The sequence below is a fragment of the Typopeltis vanoorti genome, chromosome 17 (genome assembly GCF_054136105.1).
Source record: "Typopeltis vanoorti isolate ZY-2024b chromosome 17, IOZ_Tvanoo_1.0, whole genome shotgun sequence".
Lineage (NCBI taxonomy): Eukaryota > Metazoa > Arthropoda > Arachnida > Uropygi > Thelyphonidae > Typopeltis > Typopeltis vanoorti.
In genome coordinates this window covers 88,993,345-89,012,896 of record NC_143565.1, presented here as the reverse complement: position 1 = coordinate 89,012,896, position 19,552 = coordinate 88,993,345, and the positions used below count along the sequence as shown (strand labels likewise).

The 19,552-nt window shown below is 37.4% G+C and overlaps 2 protein-coding genes across 6 annotated transcripts in view; both read right to left on the bottom strand.

Annotated features, from left to right (window-relative positions):
- LOC150097613 (papilin-like) overlaps positions 1–19,552 on the bottom strand; it is a 1,184,257-nt gene that overhangs the window by 742,522 nt on the left and 422,183 nt on the right. For all 5 annotated transcript variants that reach the window (XM_090407770.1, XM_090407771.1, XM_090407772.1 and 2 more), the window contains one exon: positions 7,914–8,127. In XM_090407770.1, the coding sequence (XP_090263896.1) occupies positions 7,914–8,127 (214 nt within the window). The remainder of the gene's footprint in view (positions 1–7,913; positions 8,128–19,552) is intronic.
- LOC150097614 (histone H4-like) lies at positions 2,237–2,548 on the bottom strand. The gene has a single exon (XM_090407775.1). The coding sequence runs from the start codon at positions 2,546–2,548 to the stop codon at positions 2,237–2,239; it is 312 nt and encodes a 103-aa protein (XP_090263901.1).

Here is a 19,552-nt window from a genome sequence, read left to right as displayed (position 1 = left end):
CACCATATGCTTTCAAAATCATTAGTGTCACTGTCTTTCAAAGTCTCCACTCTTAGAGGACATAGGTCGTCACTTATCATAAGCAGAATTCCACCACCACACTTTCCCTTCCTATCCTGCCGAAAAATGCTGTACCCAGCGACTTCTATTCCTGTTATTATATCCTCTTCTGTCAACCACGTCTCAGTGATCTCAATAATTTTTGTCCAGGCTGATGCTATCTGCACCACCAATTCATCTCCCTTATTCTGGATATTCCTGGCATTAGTATATAGCATATAAATGCCATTGTTTCTATACCCAGCATTATCCCCTCTAGACTCCACTGAGTTCAGTGTTACCTGATGTTGTCCCCCTTCTCCCAAGTACCCATTCCCACAAGAGACCACCCCTGCTACCATCCTCCCTGAGACACACTGACTTTTTCAGAACAGCAATCTCTCCAGATGCCTACATCCTTCCTCATTCAAATGTAAGTGGTCTCTTGCATACAATTCCTCTCTGTCCTCAAACGCTATCCATGCATCCACATATTCCAGATCTCTCTTATCACACATTCTAGCTATTATGTCATTCAATATTATCGCTCTTCTGCTCAGTTTGTCATTATCATACCTGGGCAAAACACACACTATCATTCCTCTCTGTGTCTTCTTTCGTACCACCTCAAGCCAGAATCTCATATCTCTCACTGCCCTATTTAAACCGCCACTCAAGTCATTTGTTCCCACCATCACAATCATCTCATCCACCCTTTCACCTCTCTTAAATGCCAAAGTCACCCTTTCTATCGTTCCTCCTGGCAAACACTCCTCATGCATCCTATCTTGAACACCACGGATCATTGAGTACCCATACATTAAACCTCTTACTCTCGTATTGTTTCCATTTTCTCCTCTTCTTTCATTCCCATACCTCTCTCTCATTCCCTCTCTCCTACTGTTTTCATTTTCTCCTCTTCTAGCACTCCCATACCTCTCTCTATCTCATTCCATTCTCTCCTCTTTTAGCACTGCCATAACTCTCTCTCATTCCGTCTCTCTTACTGTTTCCATTCTCTCCTCTTCTAGTACTCCCCTGCCTCTCTCTCATTCTGTCTTCCTACTGTTTCCATTCTCTCCTCTTCTAGCATTCCCATACCTCTCTCATTCCGTCTCTTTCTATTCTATTCTCTCCTCTTATAGCACTTCCACACCTCTCTCTCTCTCTCCTGTTTCCATTCTCTCCATTTCCATATCCAATTCCATTCTCTGCTCTTTTATCATTCACAAATTTCTCTCCTATCCTATGATTCCCAAAACTCTCTCTCTCCCCTACTCTGATTTGCATTGCATTTATCTCTTCCATTCTTCTAATCTCATCTTTTGTACTTATCATACTTCTCCCAAGACATTCCACCTCCTCTTTCAGCTCCTCTATCTCCCTCTGCAGGTCAGTCACTCTAAATCAAAATTCACTCTCCCAAACAAAACCATCATAACTTTCACAGTCACTCACACCTTCTACACTATCAACTATTATTTTCTCATTCACATATTTTTCTTCATTCTCTCCTATCACACTACTCGTCTTCCTGTATTCATTTCCCGTTCCTGGAGCAACAAGGTCGGTTATTGAGATATCTGCTGCATTTATTTCCTCCCACTGCCTGCACTTTAAACACACACGCACCTCCATCCTCTCTCACAAGCCAGACATCCAATTCCCAAGATGCATACATGCCGCTTGCCACAAACTCCCTCATTATATTGCTTATAATAGAGTGCCCAAATGGCGGAGGACTTGGCGACATGCCATTTGCATCTGCAGCTGAATCCGCCATCATTCGTTACTGCCAAGGGACTACTAGCGTAATCGTTAATTATTCAGAATCAAAAATAAATAAATGCTAAATAAGTAAAATTACAAGCAAAACAAAACATTAAGCACACTAAATAAAATGAAATAAAACTAAATACAGTAATGAAAACTTAGCTTCGTCTTGTCTTCCACCATTATGCATCCTCCCTGTCTTCTCGGTAAACGAAATACACAATATCACGGCAGCACTAGCTTCAAAAAAACAACCACTATAGTACACTCGTATTCCAGAGAAACAATATAGCACTCAAAAGCGTAAAAAAAAACGGACTATTCACCGATTAAAAACTCATTTTCTTCAGCACAGCTCAAATTCACTGCCACGTGCTACGGCGACACTTTTTACTGAAAAGGGCCATTTTTTTGAAGATGTTCCTCAACCACCGAAATCATACAGCATCTTTCCCTGCCATTTTAGAGCGTATACGACATCCATAGCAGTTACAGTCTTACTTTTAGCATGCTCAGTGTAGGTAACTGCATCTCTGATGACGTTTTCCAAGAATACTTTTAAGATGCCTCGATTTTCCTCGTAGATTAGACCCGAAATACGCTTGACACCACCACGACGAGCAAGACAACGAATAGCAGGTTTGGTAATACCTTGGATGTTATCACGAAGAACCTTACGATGACGCTTGGCTCCTCCTTTTCCGAGACCTTTACTGCCTTTTCCTCTGCCTGACATCTTAATTTGTTCCATGATTCTCTATGTCCTTTTCTGACTTCTCTTTTAGTTATGGCTCTTATTCTTTTATATTCTTTTTCATCTTCTAATTTTTTACTGCTTAACCATTTTTGATAGGCTTCTTTTTTCTTTTTGATTATTTCTTTGATTGTATCATCCCAGATATTCAGTTTTTTCCTTTTATTGAATTTTTTGGTCTTTCCTAAGCTTTCATTTGCTGCTGCATTTAGTATCATTTTTATATTAAGCCATTCTATTTATATTTCTTCATTTTGTTTTATTTTATCTAGATATTGGTTAATTCTTTGTTCATATAGCCATTGTACATTTGTTTCATTCAATAGTCTAGTTTTATAAACAAATGTTTCAAATTTTCTTTTTGTTCTTGTTACTTGTAGCCATTTAGGTGGTAATCTTAATTTTATTTTAACAAGGAAGTGGTCACTGATTATTTCATATCCTCTGTGAACTCTAACATCTAGTGAAAATTTTGATGTCTTTTCATTTAATATAAAATAATCTAATATTGATTTCCATCCTCTTGCTGCCCAAGTATATTTATGTATATCTTTATGTTTATAGAAGGAATTCATTATTTTTAGGTTATTATAAACTACAAAGTCAATCAATTTTTTACCATTCTGTTTAGAGTATGTTCTCCATGTATTCCTATATTATTATTAATTTTCATGTTTCCAATTCTTGCATTTAAGTCTCCTGATAAAATTACGTAATTATTTTCATTTATTTTATTATATATGTTTTGTAGCTGATTATAAAAATCAATATTATCCTTCCTTCTTCTGGGACATATAAACCAATTATTGTTAAATAGCCTCTATCTATTTTTATTCTAGCTTCTATTATTCTTTCATTCCATAATTTATGTTTTAACTATTTTGAAAGGGAGTTATGAATCCAAGTCATGACTCCTGCTTGTGCTCTTTGGTCTCTGTCAACTCTGTATATCACATTAAAATTGTGATATACAGAGATTAAAGTTACTTTTAATTTCTTTTTTGTTTCAGTGATTACTGCTATTTTAAAATTTCTGTCATTTAATAGTTGGTCTAATTCTATTTCTTTATATGCTATTCCTCTTACATTCCAGTTTGCTATGTGTATTATATTTTGTCGTTTCCATTTTTGTTTTACCTTTTCCATTCCAGGGTCGTTTTCCATAGATTCAATCCGATTATCTTTTTCTGTCAACTTACAAGTAGAATTATGTTCTCCATGTCAGGGGACTAGCCTGACGATGGAATAGTTCAGTGGTAGGGCTGCTACCTTAAGGCTTCTGAACTAGCCTTCTTCCAAATTTAAACCCATTGGAGGTTTAAATTATAGTAGTATTATAGTATTATTATAGTATAATTATAGTTTAGATTATAGTAGAATTATAGTAAGGTTTATAGAGAGGGCATAGTTATAAGGCGAGAAATGAAAAGACCTCATGGCCCTCGAGTACTCTAATAGCATAAGGGTCATAAAATAAGAAGAGTTGGCTGATAAGGCCTTATAGGAAAGATTAAAGTGAGTGGATCTTCCTCAAAGTAGAAGAAGAAGAAGAGGATAGATCCAGCTAGGGGGTTCATGGGAGTGCAACTTCCCTTACAATCAAGGTGATTGCCCCTTATGGCCCTGTTGGTCCACGAGTCCTTATTCAGTATATTCGGACCACCCCCACCATACACACACATACACGTGCATGCACGCACGCACACATATGGTGGACTCTCCTATCTGCCACTCAGCGGACGTGCTCTCTAGGGGTAATAATAATATAATAATATATAGTAATAATAATTATAGTTATAATATTTATATATATTATATAATTATATATATATATATATATATATATATATATATATATATATATATATTATAAAAATTATAATATAATTATAATAGTAATAACAATAGTAAATAATAATGATATAGTCCACAAAATATTTTCTGCTCTATATCAAATAAATTCTTATTACAAACGCACAAAATTTAGGTATGAAAACTGTGCAATAAACTTTAACTTTTTTGTATTTTCATTGTCATATGATTACAATGAAAATACAAATGAAATACAAATAAAATGATGATTCTCACTATATTCATCTATAAAAAAAAGGAAATAAAACAGAACACGAGAATTATAAAGGAATTGGTTAGCAATAGGTTGGTAAGAGATCGTAAACAGACATAGGTTGAGAGAGAATCTATACTTTGCAATGAACAACATGGATCTACTAAGGGAAGATCATGCTTAAGTAACTTCCTCACATTTTATAATAATGTTATGGTTGAGTTAGGCAAAGTGATGAATATACCATAATACTTTTTGACTTTTTGACTTTTGGTTTTTTGGATGAATATACCATAATACTTTATGACAGGATTCAGCATGAAAGGCTGTTGCATAAGTTAGAGGATATGGGATTGGATTATAAACTATTAAACCTGGTAAAAGGATGACTGAATGACAGATATCAAAAATTGGTGTATTGGAGATGTGTATCTGCAATATTTAAGGTAGGCAGTGGTGTACCCAATCCTTTATCTCTTGTTATTCAATCTTTACATTAATGATTGGAAAGGATTTTACAAAAGACATACAGGTACTAGCTAATGATGCAAAGATAGGGAGAGTAATCAGGAATGCAAGTGATAAGCAGTACTTGCAGAATGATTTGAATAAGCTTGAACTATGGGCATGTTAATATGGCTATCAATTCAATATTAGTAAATGTACAGCCATTTACACATGAGATATCCAATGACATAATGTGCTGGCAGAATTGTGCTAGAAGAAACTGAGGGATCCTGGAGTTTTAGTAGACAGGAAATTGAAGTTTAGGGACCAATGTAGCAAAGATTACAAATACAACTTAGAGGATAACTGGAATGCTGAAGTGAATATTGACATGAAAGGATAGAGTAGCCATTTGAAATCTTTACAAGACTTTGATACAACCTGATCTGGACTACTGTGTGCAATCTTGTCTCCTGGCTTCCAGGGTGTGTGTGTTAGATATTGCGAAGAGGATGGAAAGGAGAGTGTTAAAGATGATACTGAGACAGCAGAATGTAGAGGATTTTGAGAAAAGATTGAGAATTTGTGGACTAAAGATGCTAGCAAGCAGAAAAAGCAGGGTGATATGATAGAAACCTATAAACTGAATGATCACACAAGATACCAGTAGAAGGAACTTTTCATTTTATGGAGGGTTGGAGAAAGGACGAGAGGACATCCACAGAACATCACAGAACAGCACATGAATGGAATGGCTTACATTTGAAGGTGGTGAATGAATTCAAGAGAATTTTGAAAATGTGGAGACACGTGGCATGGGAGATACATGTCCTCTCTTGTAATGATGATGATATTCCAAAATTCAACTACTTGAAATTTCAAGAAGCAAAAAATAATTTGTTCTTGTTCTTGTTCCACAGTTTAATCAATTATAATAAATCAATACCTTTTGAAAATGTGAAACATTTGATAAGGTTTGTTCAGGAATTTCACACAATACTTTTCAAATATAATAACAGTTGATGTTAATGAGTTGCATTTAACTTTAATATAAGATAAACATTTTTAGCATTAAAGCATTAAAGATAATTTTTGATAATTATATTTATTGCTTTCACTGCTGACATCACTATATAAACATATGATGTTGACATAGCATTACATGGCAGATTTCAGTTGACAAAGTTGCATGATATTTATCCTATTTTAGTAGTCAGTAAAGTATTGATATTGGTGCAGGAGGTTACACATTGCATTAACTGGCTAAGTAGTTAAGATTCAAAAAATTTTGTATATACTAAATTGGCAATAAAAGGGTATGTGTATGTAAAATATTTTGAAAATATTAAATCATTAGTAAAAGTTTTTTTTAATATAAGTCTTGCACTTGGTCAAGTTCCTAAAGAGTGGAAGGAGGGCAAGATTGTGCCACTTCATAAAGGAGGTGATCGAACTCAAGCATCAAACTATAGGCCTATCTGTGTGTCAGGTGTTGTGGTTAAGTTGTTGGAGAGGCTTGTGAGAGCTAGGATCCAGAGTTGAGTTGACAACAATGGTATAATATTTGATGGACAGCATGGATTTGCTAAAGGGAGGTCATGTTTTAGTAATCTACTTACTTATTACAATAAAGTGACTGCTTCCTTGGACAGAGGAGAAGAATACACAGTAATATACTTGGATTTCGCAAAGGCTTTTGATAGAGTACCTCATGATAAGTTGACAGTCAAACTAGAGCAGATGGGGTTGGATATTAGATTAGTGCATTGGATTGGAGACTGGCTATCTGATAGGTATCAACAAGTTGTGTATGGGGGTGCGATATCCAGGAAAAGGAAAGTCACTAGTGGAGTGCCTCAGGGGTCTGTTTTAGGGCCATTACTATTTAACTTGTATATTAATGATATTGGCGAAGATTTGGATGGAGATATTCAGTTGTTTGCAGATGATGCAAAGTTGGGATGAACCATAATGAGTAGAGAAGATGTTGTGGCCTTGCAAGAAGACTTGAATAAAGTGAGTGATTGGGCACGGCAATGGGGATGTGAGTTCAATGTTGCAAAATGTAAGGTTTTAAAATTTGGAAAACAAAGATGGGATGCAGAATTTATGCTTGGTGAGAATATATTGTTGGAGGTAGAGGAAATAAGAGATCTAGGGGTGATAGTGGATAAGGATCTAAAATTTAGGGGACACATCACCAAAACTGTGAAAACAACACAAAGGCTTCTGGGAATGATGCGAAGGATACTGACATGTAGAAGTAGGGAGGTTCTTGTTCCATTGTATAAGGCTTTAATTAGACCACACATGGACTGTTGTGTCCAGATTTGGTCACCTAGTTTTCAGAACGATGAAGAGATGTTGGAAAGGGGCCAAAGGCGACTGACTAAGGTAGTTTCTGCCCTCTGGAATGTTGAGTATGAGGAAAGATTGAGAAGATGTAATTTGCAGAGTCTGGTGGACAGGAGAAAGAGGGAAGATATGATAGAGACCTACAAGTTGGTAAGGGGTTGTTATAAGATCAATGGTGGAGAAGTTCTACAGAGAATAGTGGGAGATCAGGGGAGAATCAGAGGTCATCCCTGGAAATTGTATAAAGAGGGTATGAGTAGGGGAGTGAGAGGCAGGTTTTTTCGTGCAGAGTTGTGAATGATTGGAATGCCTTGCCTGAGAGTGTGGTGTCTGCAAGGAGTTTGAGTGTGTTTAAGAAACAGTATGATGAGATGCTTGTGTGATAAAAGGACCTCCTGGATGAGTCTTTGACTCCATGAGGTCTTGGGGTAATAATAATAATAATAAGTGTCAAGTAAGCATATAAAAAAATATTCTTACAGATGACCAAGGTCCAGCCTGCCATTTTGGGCATTCTATATCTTCATTACAATCCCGAGTGAATTCTGGTTTTGGACCATCCTCCTGTTCACATTTGTCATCAGAAACTAGAACAACTGCACCATTCTCTATAACCTGTTGGCAATACACCAAACGGTATTGAGTTCCTCCGGTACACGGGCGTGTACAAGATAACCAGTCTCCAATCCGCCACCTATATAATAATTTAACAAGCATTTAAATAATAAACAGAGACACCATTATATTGTATCACAAAAGAAGAATAAAACTAAATCAGAATACTAATACTTTAAATACATTACTGTTCATGAAGTAGTCTAACACACACACACACACATATGTAGCAGTATGTAACTACTTGATAGAATGACTTGCAATTTCACATGGATGCTAATGACAGATGTACCAACTTAGAGAAAAAAAAATCTTGCCAATAGTGTTGCCATCTATGGTCGAGGCTGAGAACTTTTCAAACCACCCTCGTATATGTGTGTGTGTGTGTGTGTGTGTGTACACACACATTTTTTGTGTTATGTTTTTGTTGTTGTTGTTGTAAAATCCTATGAAAATTTTCATATAAAAAGAATCATAAAGGAAATTATAACAATGAATAGTTATGTACAAAATATTTTAATGAAGAAAACGTGTGACACACATAAGATTACAAATGATTAAGCAATGTAAGTGTTCTAGAAATAAGTCAACTTAATAAAAATGTTCACTTACTAAATTCACAAAACTTAAAGAGAAACAGGAACCTGCATCAAATGGCATAAAATATCAATGTTTGGTGTAATATTTGTTAGAGATAAAGTAGGCATCAAATTATTATTATTATTATTATTCTGATCTGACCTCCACAGAGTCAAAGGACTCATCACACAAATTCATTCAAATTTTTCAATGTTATATCAGAGGAAAGATCTACCAACACATCTTTTTTCATAAACAGAACACAATTGTTGTACTGCTAAAACTGAAGGATCTAAATCTTCAAAAAACTTTAATAAACAATACACCTTCAGCATGAGTTAATAACTGATGAATCGCTCTGCAATGATAGGGACTATCCAACATGTATAATTTCATCAGGTAGTATTTTCCTATTCACTGAAGGTATTTTTTTTTCATCATTAACTACTTCTAATACAAGTTATAAATGTCTGTATACTCTTGGGAACTATTGCCAGTTTTTGCAAAAACGTAGGGTTCTGCAGAGGTTACAGCTAAAAAAACACTAACTTAACTATGCATTGAGAAACTCTTTATTGATAAATAGGGACTAGAAATTTTTCTTTATTTCCACCCATTAAAGTTTGTAAACCTACTGTACATTATATCATATATGGACTATGTTTCGTTTATAGGTCGTCATGTGGGCTACAGCACGATAAGTAAATTTTATATTTAAATGTGTGCTGATATTGTTTAAATTGTAGATTAATTATTACTGCGAGATATTTGAACGTGGAACGCGGTGTTTGGATAAATTTCTTAGGCGATATTATCTTAAATTCCTTGTTCTTGTTAGCGCATTGATACAACATGGCAGTGAAAGGCAAATCATTGTATAGGTCTGTGCAAAAGACACATGGCGTGGATTTCTCAAAAAATGGTATGGTTGTTGTCTTGTCCTTTGAAGAGTCTTAGATGTTACATGTGCTCCTTGAACTGCTTTGGCTATGTCCATGATTTTGTTTGTATAGAGCTGTTGTTTAGGATTACAATCTATTTCTTGAAAGGCTGCTGTAATTGCTGAACAGGTAAAGATGTGAGTGGGTGTCAGTTCAGTATTGTGGCAGTTCTTGCAGTTTCTATATGTTCTTATCATCTGTATTGATCTTCATTCCTCCATAATGTCCTGTTTGTAGTCTTGCTATCGGTGGAGGTCTTTCTGTCAGCATTGATTTCGGGAATTTGATGTTGTATCACTGATTTCAGTGGAATTAGTTTAGCTTTTACTAGTGCGTTAGCATCAGCAAGAGTTATCATGTGAGTTTCTTGGTTGAGTTCTCTGGCCTCTTTTGCTAATTTATCAGCTGCTTCATTGTAATCAATGTCTACATGAGCAGGAATCCATTATAAAATGCAATTTTTTTCCTAAAGACTTTAGTTGATTTAAGAGTTTATGGGTGTCTTGTGTGAGCTTGGTATTGTCATTTTTGATTGCCTCCATAGCTGATCTTGAGTCACTGTAAATTATAATTCCATCAGATTGTTGAGATGATGATAATTTTAAGTAGGCTTTGAGTGCTTTATTCATTGCATAAAGTTTGCTGGTAAAATTGGAAACAATTCTCCCGGATCCAACTTTTATTGAAAATTTTTCACCTTTCAGGAGTAGAAGGAGAACATCAGCACTACCATTAATCATGTTGGTGTCTGACGGTCCATCGGTATAACAAATAACCTGTTTGGAGGATGAAAGAAGGTTGATAGTATCTAGGCTTTTCTCTTTTTTTTTTTTCTTTTTTTTTTGTACAGAGTTTGGTAAGGTTTAGATTTATGGAGGTATTTGGAGGTAAAAGACTGGAAAATAGAGGTTTCTTTGTTTATGTGGGAATTTAGCTGATCAAGACCTATTTCCTTCCTGATGGTGTCATCATAATATAAAGTGAAGTCTGCATTTTTGTGATGATCTGTGAAGTCTGCATTTTTGATTCTAATGTTCATAAGTTTTTAGGGAGATATAATTGCTTTGATAGCTTCTGATATTATTTATGAATTTTATGGTGGCAAATGATATGGTGCCAAGAATGTAATATGTACAAGTAAGAAGATGTCACATATATTTATGTAGAGAGGCTGAATGAGAGAAAAGTATGAGTGTGGATATGTAGGAAATGTGATATTCTGATGGACCATGAGGCTTGCATTAATATGAGTTTAAACAGTTTAAATACAAGTAAGGGACATGCTGTCATAACTGACACAGCAGATGAAGATTGTGCGAATGGTCAGAGAGTGTGGAAATGATAGTGCAGCAAAGTCACTTTCAGTTGTCGATAAAGAGAGTGATAATTAATATGACATTAAAAAACAGAGTGAAATTATTGATAAAGTGAGCAATGATGATGATGTTGAAAAACAGAGTGCAGTTAACGGTAAAGTGGCAAGTAGGATTGATGGTGAACAAGCATGTGTAACTGGCAATAAAATAGCAAGATTAAATGGTAGCAAAAAAGGACACAAGATTTGAAAGCTGATTGGTGAAGATGAGGCAAATGTGGAATGAAATTAATAGAATTGTAGATATGTGTGGAAGAGTGAAGAAGGCAAAAACAAATGATGTCTGTATGAAAATGGTAACGAAAGACCTGCAAATGGCATTGAATGATGATTCAATTATTAGAGATGTAGGAAAAAAGAAGATGCACAAGGTTTATTTTCTGGGAGGTACAATGAATAGAGTGATTGAGGTGTTGGATATGAAGACTAAGCAAGCAAGCAAAGTTGGTAGTGGTAGTAGGGGAAAATGACTTGACTGGGAACAAGATTGGAGATCAGGAGGTTGTTCAGAAGGATAAAAGACAACAGTGTGATAGGAAAGGTAGTCAGTGTGTTGCCCAGGTATGAGAGGGATGAGATGAAGTGGAGAGCAACAATTATGACTGATATGTTAGAAGAAATGTGTGAAAAATGCAGTGTGTTAATGTATTAAATAGTTTGAAGGAAGAATCGAACTGTATAAAAGTGATGGACTGCCATTTGAATAGTTTTAGTGTAAGTCATTTGCAGAGACTGCTGCTGCTGGAAGGGAAAGTAATCAGTGTAGAGAATGAATCTGAGTAAGTAAGAAAGAGTGTGAAAGAGTAGGAGAGTAAGAAACAAGAGATTGAAGTGGTGCATATGAATGAAGAAGTGGGTAGCATAAATGTAGAGAATGAGAGAACGAGTGTGAAAGACAAACAGGGAAATGAGGAGACTAAGGGTGGACAAGGGATCACAGCGTGAGAAAGATTGATGCTCCAAGAAGAAGATGTGAATGTTTGTGTAGACAAAAGGGAGGGCAATGATGTGGGATGTAGGGAAAACAGTTCAATTTGAAGAAGGTTCTGGGAAGAGTAAGGAGAAAAAGAAATGGCTTCAGGAAAGTATGGAGAAGTCACATCTAATAAAGTGGTATCAGTGAAGCTTGTTATATATCCATGAAATGAGTTGTTATGTTTGTATACAAATGGTAGAAGTAAAAGAAACAAGGCAAATGAAATGGTTCCAATGATTGAGTTTGTTCACTCAAAAACCATTGGAATAAGTGAGACATGGTTGGATGAGGATGGCATCCTGACAGGAATATAGATGGAAGGGTATGATATATTTCATGAAGATACAAAGGGTAAAGAGGGAGATGGAGCCATTGATGATAGAAAATGAGTTATATCCATACAAGGTAGGTGCAAGGGGGAAATAGTGGTAATGGTTTTGATGCAGTATGGTGTGAGATGGAAGTGAATGGAATGAAATACTTTGTTGGATGTTATTATAGATCGGTAATATGGAGGGTAGCGACCAGGAAATGTACAAGCAAACTAACCAAGGAAATGTGGAAAAGGTGATCATTATGGACAATTTTAATTATTAGAATATAGCTGGGATGCAAAGACAGCAACTAGAAATAAAGAAAATGAGTTTCTTGAGTTTTTCATGTACAACTACTGCAGGTAGTATGTAATAGATGGTACACGAGAAATGAGGATTTTTGATTTGATCATCTCATCAGAGGATGTCATTATAAATGAGATCTGTTCAAATCTCCCTCCAGGTGGTGAGAGTGACCATGAAGAGATTACCCGAGTAGTTGCCAACCATGTGAGATCTTCTGTGATGAAAGGGTATATGTGGAACTACAAGGCTGGTGATTATGAGAAGCTCAGAGACAACTTGGAGCTATAGCATGGAATGAGGAATTGGGTGGAAAGGAGATCAAGCTGCTTGGGTGATATTCAAGAACTATCTATGAGGCAAACTTGACATTCCAATGGTCAGAAGGTTAAATAATGTAGGTGTGATGGTAAGTGAGGTGAAGTCATTAGCGTCTATATACAAGTTGCCCAGTCCTGAAAATACTTCAGGAGCAAACTTTGTTTGCTTACACTTGGATAAAGGATTAAACCAACAATATAATTTCTTGACATGTTTAATTTATAGTATTTACCCGAGTGGTTGCCAACCATGTGAGATTTTCTGTGAGGAAAGGGTATATGTGGAACTACAAGACTGGTGATTATGAGAAGCTCAGAGACAACTTGGAGCTATAGCCAAGTGGAAAAACTTCCAATAACTATCTCTAATCCAGAGTAATTTAATAATAAGGTGTGACACCTTTTGGTTACTCATATATGAAAATATGACTTCTGCATTACTTCAACCTTGGTATCACCTTTGGGTGTGACTCCCACTGATGAGACCTCAGTAAAGGTTGAAACTAGTCTGGGTAGTGACCCGTCCCACAATGCATAGCATTATATTGTACGCCCAGAGTTCATAGAACCGGGGCTGGCAGATTTGCCAGGAATAGTCAATTCATGCTGAAGGGGAGAAAGAAAATAGTTACCACTTTGAAAACTACAATGTTCATAAAATAAAAGTTAATTTTCCAATGTGTAATAATAAACAACTCATACCACAAGACGGATTGATTACTCTATTATCGGAATTGATTCTCCTTCTTCTGACATGTACAGAAGTGTTGAAGGATCTTGCATCTATGGGATTTTCATTATGGGATACTAAGGCAATTGATGTGAAGTCGTTAGCTTCTACATAGAAGTAGCTCAGTTGTGAAGGCACTTCCCGCTCAAACTTTGTTTGCTTACGCTTGGATAAAGGATTAAACTAGGAATATAATTTCTTGGTATCTTTAATTTAATATAGGTATAAAATGAATAATGAAGAGATTAAGCATGAAATACAGGGGGAAAAAGTCATTATGGAGACATAAGAGCAGGGGTAATAATCAATTCCATGAGGAATACAAAGAGCAGGCAGGGAGGGTGACTTGGCTGATAAGGGTAGCAAAAGTTCAGTAAGAGTAACAATTAGCTAATGAATGCAAAAAAAAATCTCAGGGAGTTCTTTTGATATGTAGCTAGCAATAATAAGAACGATATCACTAGGATAGCACTGATTGAAGAAAATGGTATAAGGACAAACGGTGCAGAGGATATAGTTTAGACATTTAATGAGCAGTTCATAAGGTCTTTGATTCCTTGTGAATGTAACATCATTAAGAGCAGTGGATGACGAGGAGGAGAGATTAATGGTTTAATTGCTGAGGTACAAGGAGAATTAAGTAAACTTGATATTAATAAGGCTGTGTGACTTGGTGATATATCACCACATATTTTGAAGGAATGTGCCAGGGAGTTGACTTCACATATTTGTTTAATGAGTCTTATATTGGGTCAAGGAGTTGAAGCAGGGCAAGATTATACCACTTTATAAAAGAGGTGACAGAAATCAGGCAACAAATTATAGACCAATCTGTGTGTCAGGTGTTGTGGATAAAATGTGGCAAGACTGGTGAGAATCAGGTTCCAGAATTGGTTTGACAACAATGGTATTATCTTGATGGTGGACAGCATGAACTTGCTAAAGACAGGTCGTGTTTTAGTAATCTACTTATCTATTACAATAAGGTGACAGCAGCATGGGATGTCGGGGATGAATACAAAGTAGTCTACTTAGACTTTTCAAAGTATTTTGATAGATTACTGCATGATAAGTTGATAGTTAAACTAGAGCGGACGTGGCTGGATATTCGACTAATGCTATGGAATAGAGATTGGCTTTCTGATAGGTATCAACAAGTTGTGTATTATTATTATTATTATTACCCCAAGACCTCATGGAGTCAAAGACTCATCTGGGAGGTCCTTTTATCACACACACACACAGCTCATCATACCGTGCCTTGAACACATTCACACTTCTTGCAGACACCACACTCTCAGGCAAGGCATTCCAATCATTTACGACTCTGCACGATAAAAACCTGCCTCTCACTCCCCTACTCACACCCTCTTTATACAGTTTCCAGGGATGACCTCTGGTTCTCCTCTGATCTTCCACTATTTTCTGTAGAACTTCTCCAGAATTGATCCTATAACAACCCCTTACCAACTTGTAGGTCTCTATCATATCTCCTCTCTTCCTCCTGTCCACCAGACTCTGCAAATTATATCTTCTCAATCTTTCCTCATACTCGACATTCCAGAGGTCAGAAACTATCTTGTCTTGTGAATGAGAGCAGAAGTATGAAAGATAAGATTAGGAGAATGGAAGAGATAAATGCAAGGCAAATCAGAGTAGGAGAGAGAGAGAATTTAGGGAGTATGAGTGAGAGGTATGGGGGTGCTAGAAGAGGAGAGAATGGAAACAGTAGAAGAGAGGGAATGAGAGAGAGGTATGGGAATGCTAGCAGACGAGAGGATGGAAACAGTAGGAGAGACGGAATGAGAGAGAGATATGGAAGTGCTAGAAGAGGAGAGAATGGAAACGGTAGGAGAGATGGAATGAGAGAGAGGTATGGGAATGCTAGAAGACGAGCGGATGGAAACAGTAGGAGAGACGGAATGAGAGAGAGATATGGAAGTGCTAGAAGTGGAGAAAATGGAAACAGTAGGAGAGAGAGGTATGGGAATGAAAGAAGAGGAGAGAATGGAAACAATAGGAGCGAGGGAATAGCATCAGCCTGGCCAAAAATTATTGCGATCACTGACACGTGGTTGACAGAAGGGGATATAACAACAGGAATAGAAGTCGCTGGGTATAGCATTTTTCGTCAGGATAGGAGGGGAAAGAGTGGTGGTGGGGTACTGCTTATGATAAGTGATGACCTATGTCCTCTAAGAGTGGAGAATTTGGAAGGAAGTGAGACAAATGATTTTGAGAGCGTATGGTGTGAGGTAGAGGTAGGCAAGACAGGATATTTAGTGGGGTGTTGCTACAGACCCAGGAGCACAGAGGATGGGGACCAGGAGATGTTTAGACAGCTAAGTTTGGCAAGTGCAAGAAGAATGATTCTTATGGGAGATTTTAACTTCAGTAGTATAAATTGGAGAGAGGAAGATGCATGTAGCAATAGGGGAATGGAATTTCTAGAATTCTTGAGGGACAAATGTCTTAGGCAACATGTAACAGAGGGAACAAGAGGTTCAAAAATTTTGGATTTGGTTATAGCATCAGAAGAGTTGATAATAACTGAGTTGACGTCTCTCCCACCAGTTGGAGAGAGTGACCATATGGTGTTGACTTGGAAAATGAATAGACATGCAGGAGTATCAAAGAGACGGGAACTTATGTGGAATTATAAGGCAGGTGATTATAATAGTCTTAGACGTCAACTTTGGGAAGTTTCATGGAGGGAGGAATTGGAAGGCCAGGATATCACCAGTGCGTGGGAAATTGTGAAAGAATATTTGTTATCAGCAATGGTAAGTTGTATACCACGAGTGAAGAAGAGGACGCAATTTGGAGTAAAGTGGATGACAAATAATATTAAACAGGAATTGCATGCGAAAAAGAGGCTATGGAAGAGATATAAGGAGATAGGTGAAGAGATGCATGAGGAATATAAGACACAGGCCAGAAGAGTGACTAGTGTGATAAGGAAAGCGAAACTGGAATATGAGAGGAGATTGGCCCTAAGATCCAAAGAAAATCCTAGGGAATTTTTTAGCTATGTGGCCAGTAGGAGGAGAAATGACTGTGGAAGAATGATATTGTGGGATAAAAATGGGAATAGAGTGACTGATGCAGAGGACATAGTGGAATTGTTCAATGAACACTTTATTGGAGTATTTCATCCTAGAGGAGTCAGTTTTAATGCTAGAGGGATAGGACTGGTACGAGGTCTGGAGGTACAGGAGGAGAGTGTGTTTCAGATACTGAGTACTCTGGATGTCAGTAAAGCTGTCGGACTGGATGGTATTTCGCCACGAGTTTTGAGAGAATGTGCTAGGGAATTGACAGTACCTTTAACGTGGCTTTTCAATGAAAGTCTGGCTTTGGCAAAGGTGCCCAGGGAATGGAAGGAAGGTAAGATAGTGCCATTGCATAAGGGTGGTAACAGACTGGAAGTGTCTAATTATAGGCCAGTCTGTGTGTCATCAGTAGTTGTTAAGATCTTGGAGAAAGTAGTGAGGGACCGTGTACAGCATTGGGCAGATGAGGGTGATGTTATCTGTGAGAATGAACATGGATTTGTGAAAGGACGCTCTTGTTTTAGCAATATGCTAGCCTTTTATAATAAAGTTACAAGAACATTAGATGAGGGAAAGGCATATACTGCAATTTTCTTAGACTTGGCGAAGGCATTTGACAGGGTGCCACATGATAAGCTGATAATTAAGTTGCAGCACATGGGTCTGGATGTCAGATTGGTCAACTGGATTCAGGATTGGCTGTCTGATAGGTATCAGAGAGTTGTGTATGGTGGAGCAGTTTCCAGGAGGCAGAGGGTTACAAGTGGGGTCCCACAGGGCTCAGTACTAGGACCTATATTGTTTAACCTTTATATCAATGACATAGCCAGTGGATTGCAGGGGGGATATTCAGTTGTTTGCAGATGATGCGAAGCTGGGAGGGATTATTAGTAATAGTGCAGATGTGGTAGCCCTGCAAGAGGATTTGAATGAGCTAGATAGATGGGCAAATGAATGGGGGTGTCAGGTTAATGCAGCAAAATGTAAGGTCTTGAGGTTTGGGAAACATCGATGGGATGCTGCATACTCTATGGGAGGAGTTATACTGGAGGAAGTAGGGGAGACAAGAGATCTGGGGTTGATGATTGATAGAAACCTGAAGTTTAGGGGACATATTGCAAAGGTGGTGAAGGTAACACAGAGGATTGCTGCTATTATGAGAAGGACACTGACCTGCAGAGATAAGAGGGTTATCATTCCATTGTATAAGTCTCTGATCAGACCACACTTGGACTATTGTTCTCAGATTTGGTCCCCAGGATTTGAAGGGGATAAATTAACTGTGGAAAGGATACAAAGACGGATGACAAAGATGGTTTCAGGACCTTTCAATTCGGCTGAGAGAATGTGGACTGCAGAGTTTGGTGGATAGAAGAAGGAGAGGTGATATGATTGAAACTTTTAAACTGTTGAGAGGTGGTTACAGGGTTGACACTGGGGAGTTCTTTCGCTTGGTCGATCGGCGGGAAGGAGTGATGACAAGAGGCCATCCCTGGAAGTTACGAAAGGAAACTGTGAGCAAGAGGGTAAGGAGTGGTTTCTTTGTGTGGAGGGTGGTTGAGCCGTGGAATGCATTGCCTGATGGAGTGGTGGGAGCGAGAACGGTCAGTGAGTTTAAAGAGTGGTATGATAGACTTTGTGTTTCTCAGGGGGGGACCTCCCCTCAGTGAGTCTTGACAGACTTTATGTCTTAGGAAGGACCTCCCTCGATGAGTCTTTTGACTCCTTGGAGGCCTGAATAATAATAATAATAATAATAATAATAATAATAATAATAATAATATCTTAGTCAATCACCTTTGGACCCTTTCCAACATCTCTTCATCCTTCTGAAAACCAGGTGACCAAATCTGGGCACAACAGTCCATGTGTGGTCTTATCAAAGCCTTATACAATGGAACAAGAATCTTCCTACTTCTACACGTCAGTGTCCTCCGCATCATTCCCAGAAGCCTTTGTGTTGTCTTCACAATTTTGGCTATGTGCCCCCTAAATTTCAGATCCTTATCCACTATCACCCCCAGATCTCTTATTTCTTCCACCTCCAAAAATATATCCTCACAAAGCATAAATTCTGCATCCCATCTTTGTTTTCCAAATTTTAAAACCTTACATTTTGCAACATTGAACTCACATCCCCATTTCCATTCCCAATCACTCACTTTATTTAAGTTTTCTTGTAAGGCCACAACATTTTCACTACTCTTCATGGTTCGTTCCAACTTTGCATCATCTGCAAACAACTGAATATCTCCATCCAAATCTTCACCTATATCATTAATATACAAGTTAAATGTATATTTAACTTGTATATTAATATACAAGGTAATGGCCCTAAAACAGACCCCTGAGGCACTCCACTAGTGACTTTCCTTTTCCTGGATATCGCTCCCCATACACAACTTTCTGATACCTATCAGATAGCCAGTATCCAATCCAATGCACTAATCTAATATCCAACCCTATCTGCTCTAGTTTGACTGTCAACTTATCACGAGGTACTCTATCAAAAGCCTTTGCAAAATTTAAGTATATTACTGTGTATCCTTCTCCTCTGTCCAAGGAAGCAGTCACTTTATTGTAATAAGTAAGTAGATTACTAAAACATTACCTCCCTTTAGCAAATCCATGCTGTTCATCAAAGACAATACCATTGTTGTGAAACCAACTCTGGATCCTAGTTCTCACAAGCTTCTCCAACAACTTAACCACAACACCTGACACACAGATAGGCCTATAGTTTGATGCTTCAGTTCAATTACCTCCTTTATGAAGTGGCACAATCTTGCCCTACTTCCACTCCTTAGAAACTTGACCGAGTGCAACACTTGTATTAAAAAAATATATCAAGACAGATGTCAACTTCATGGCACATTCCTTCAGAATACGTGGTGATATATTATCAAGTCCCAC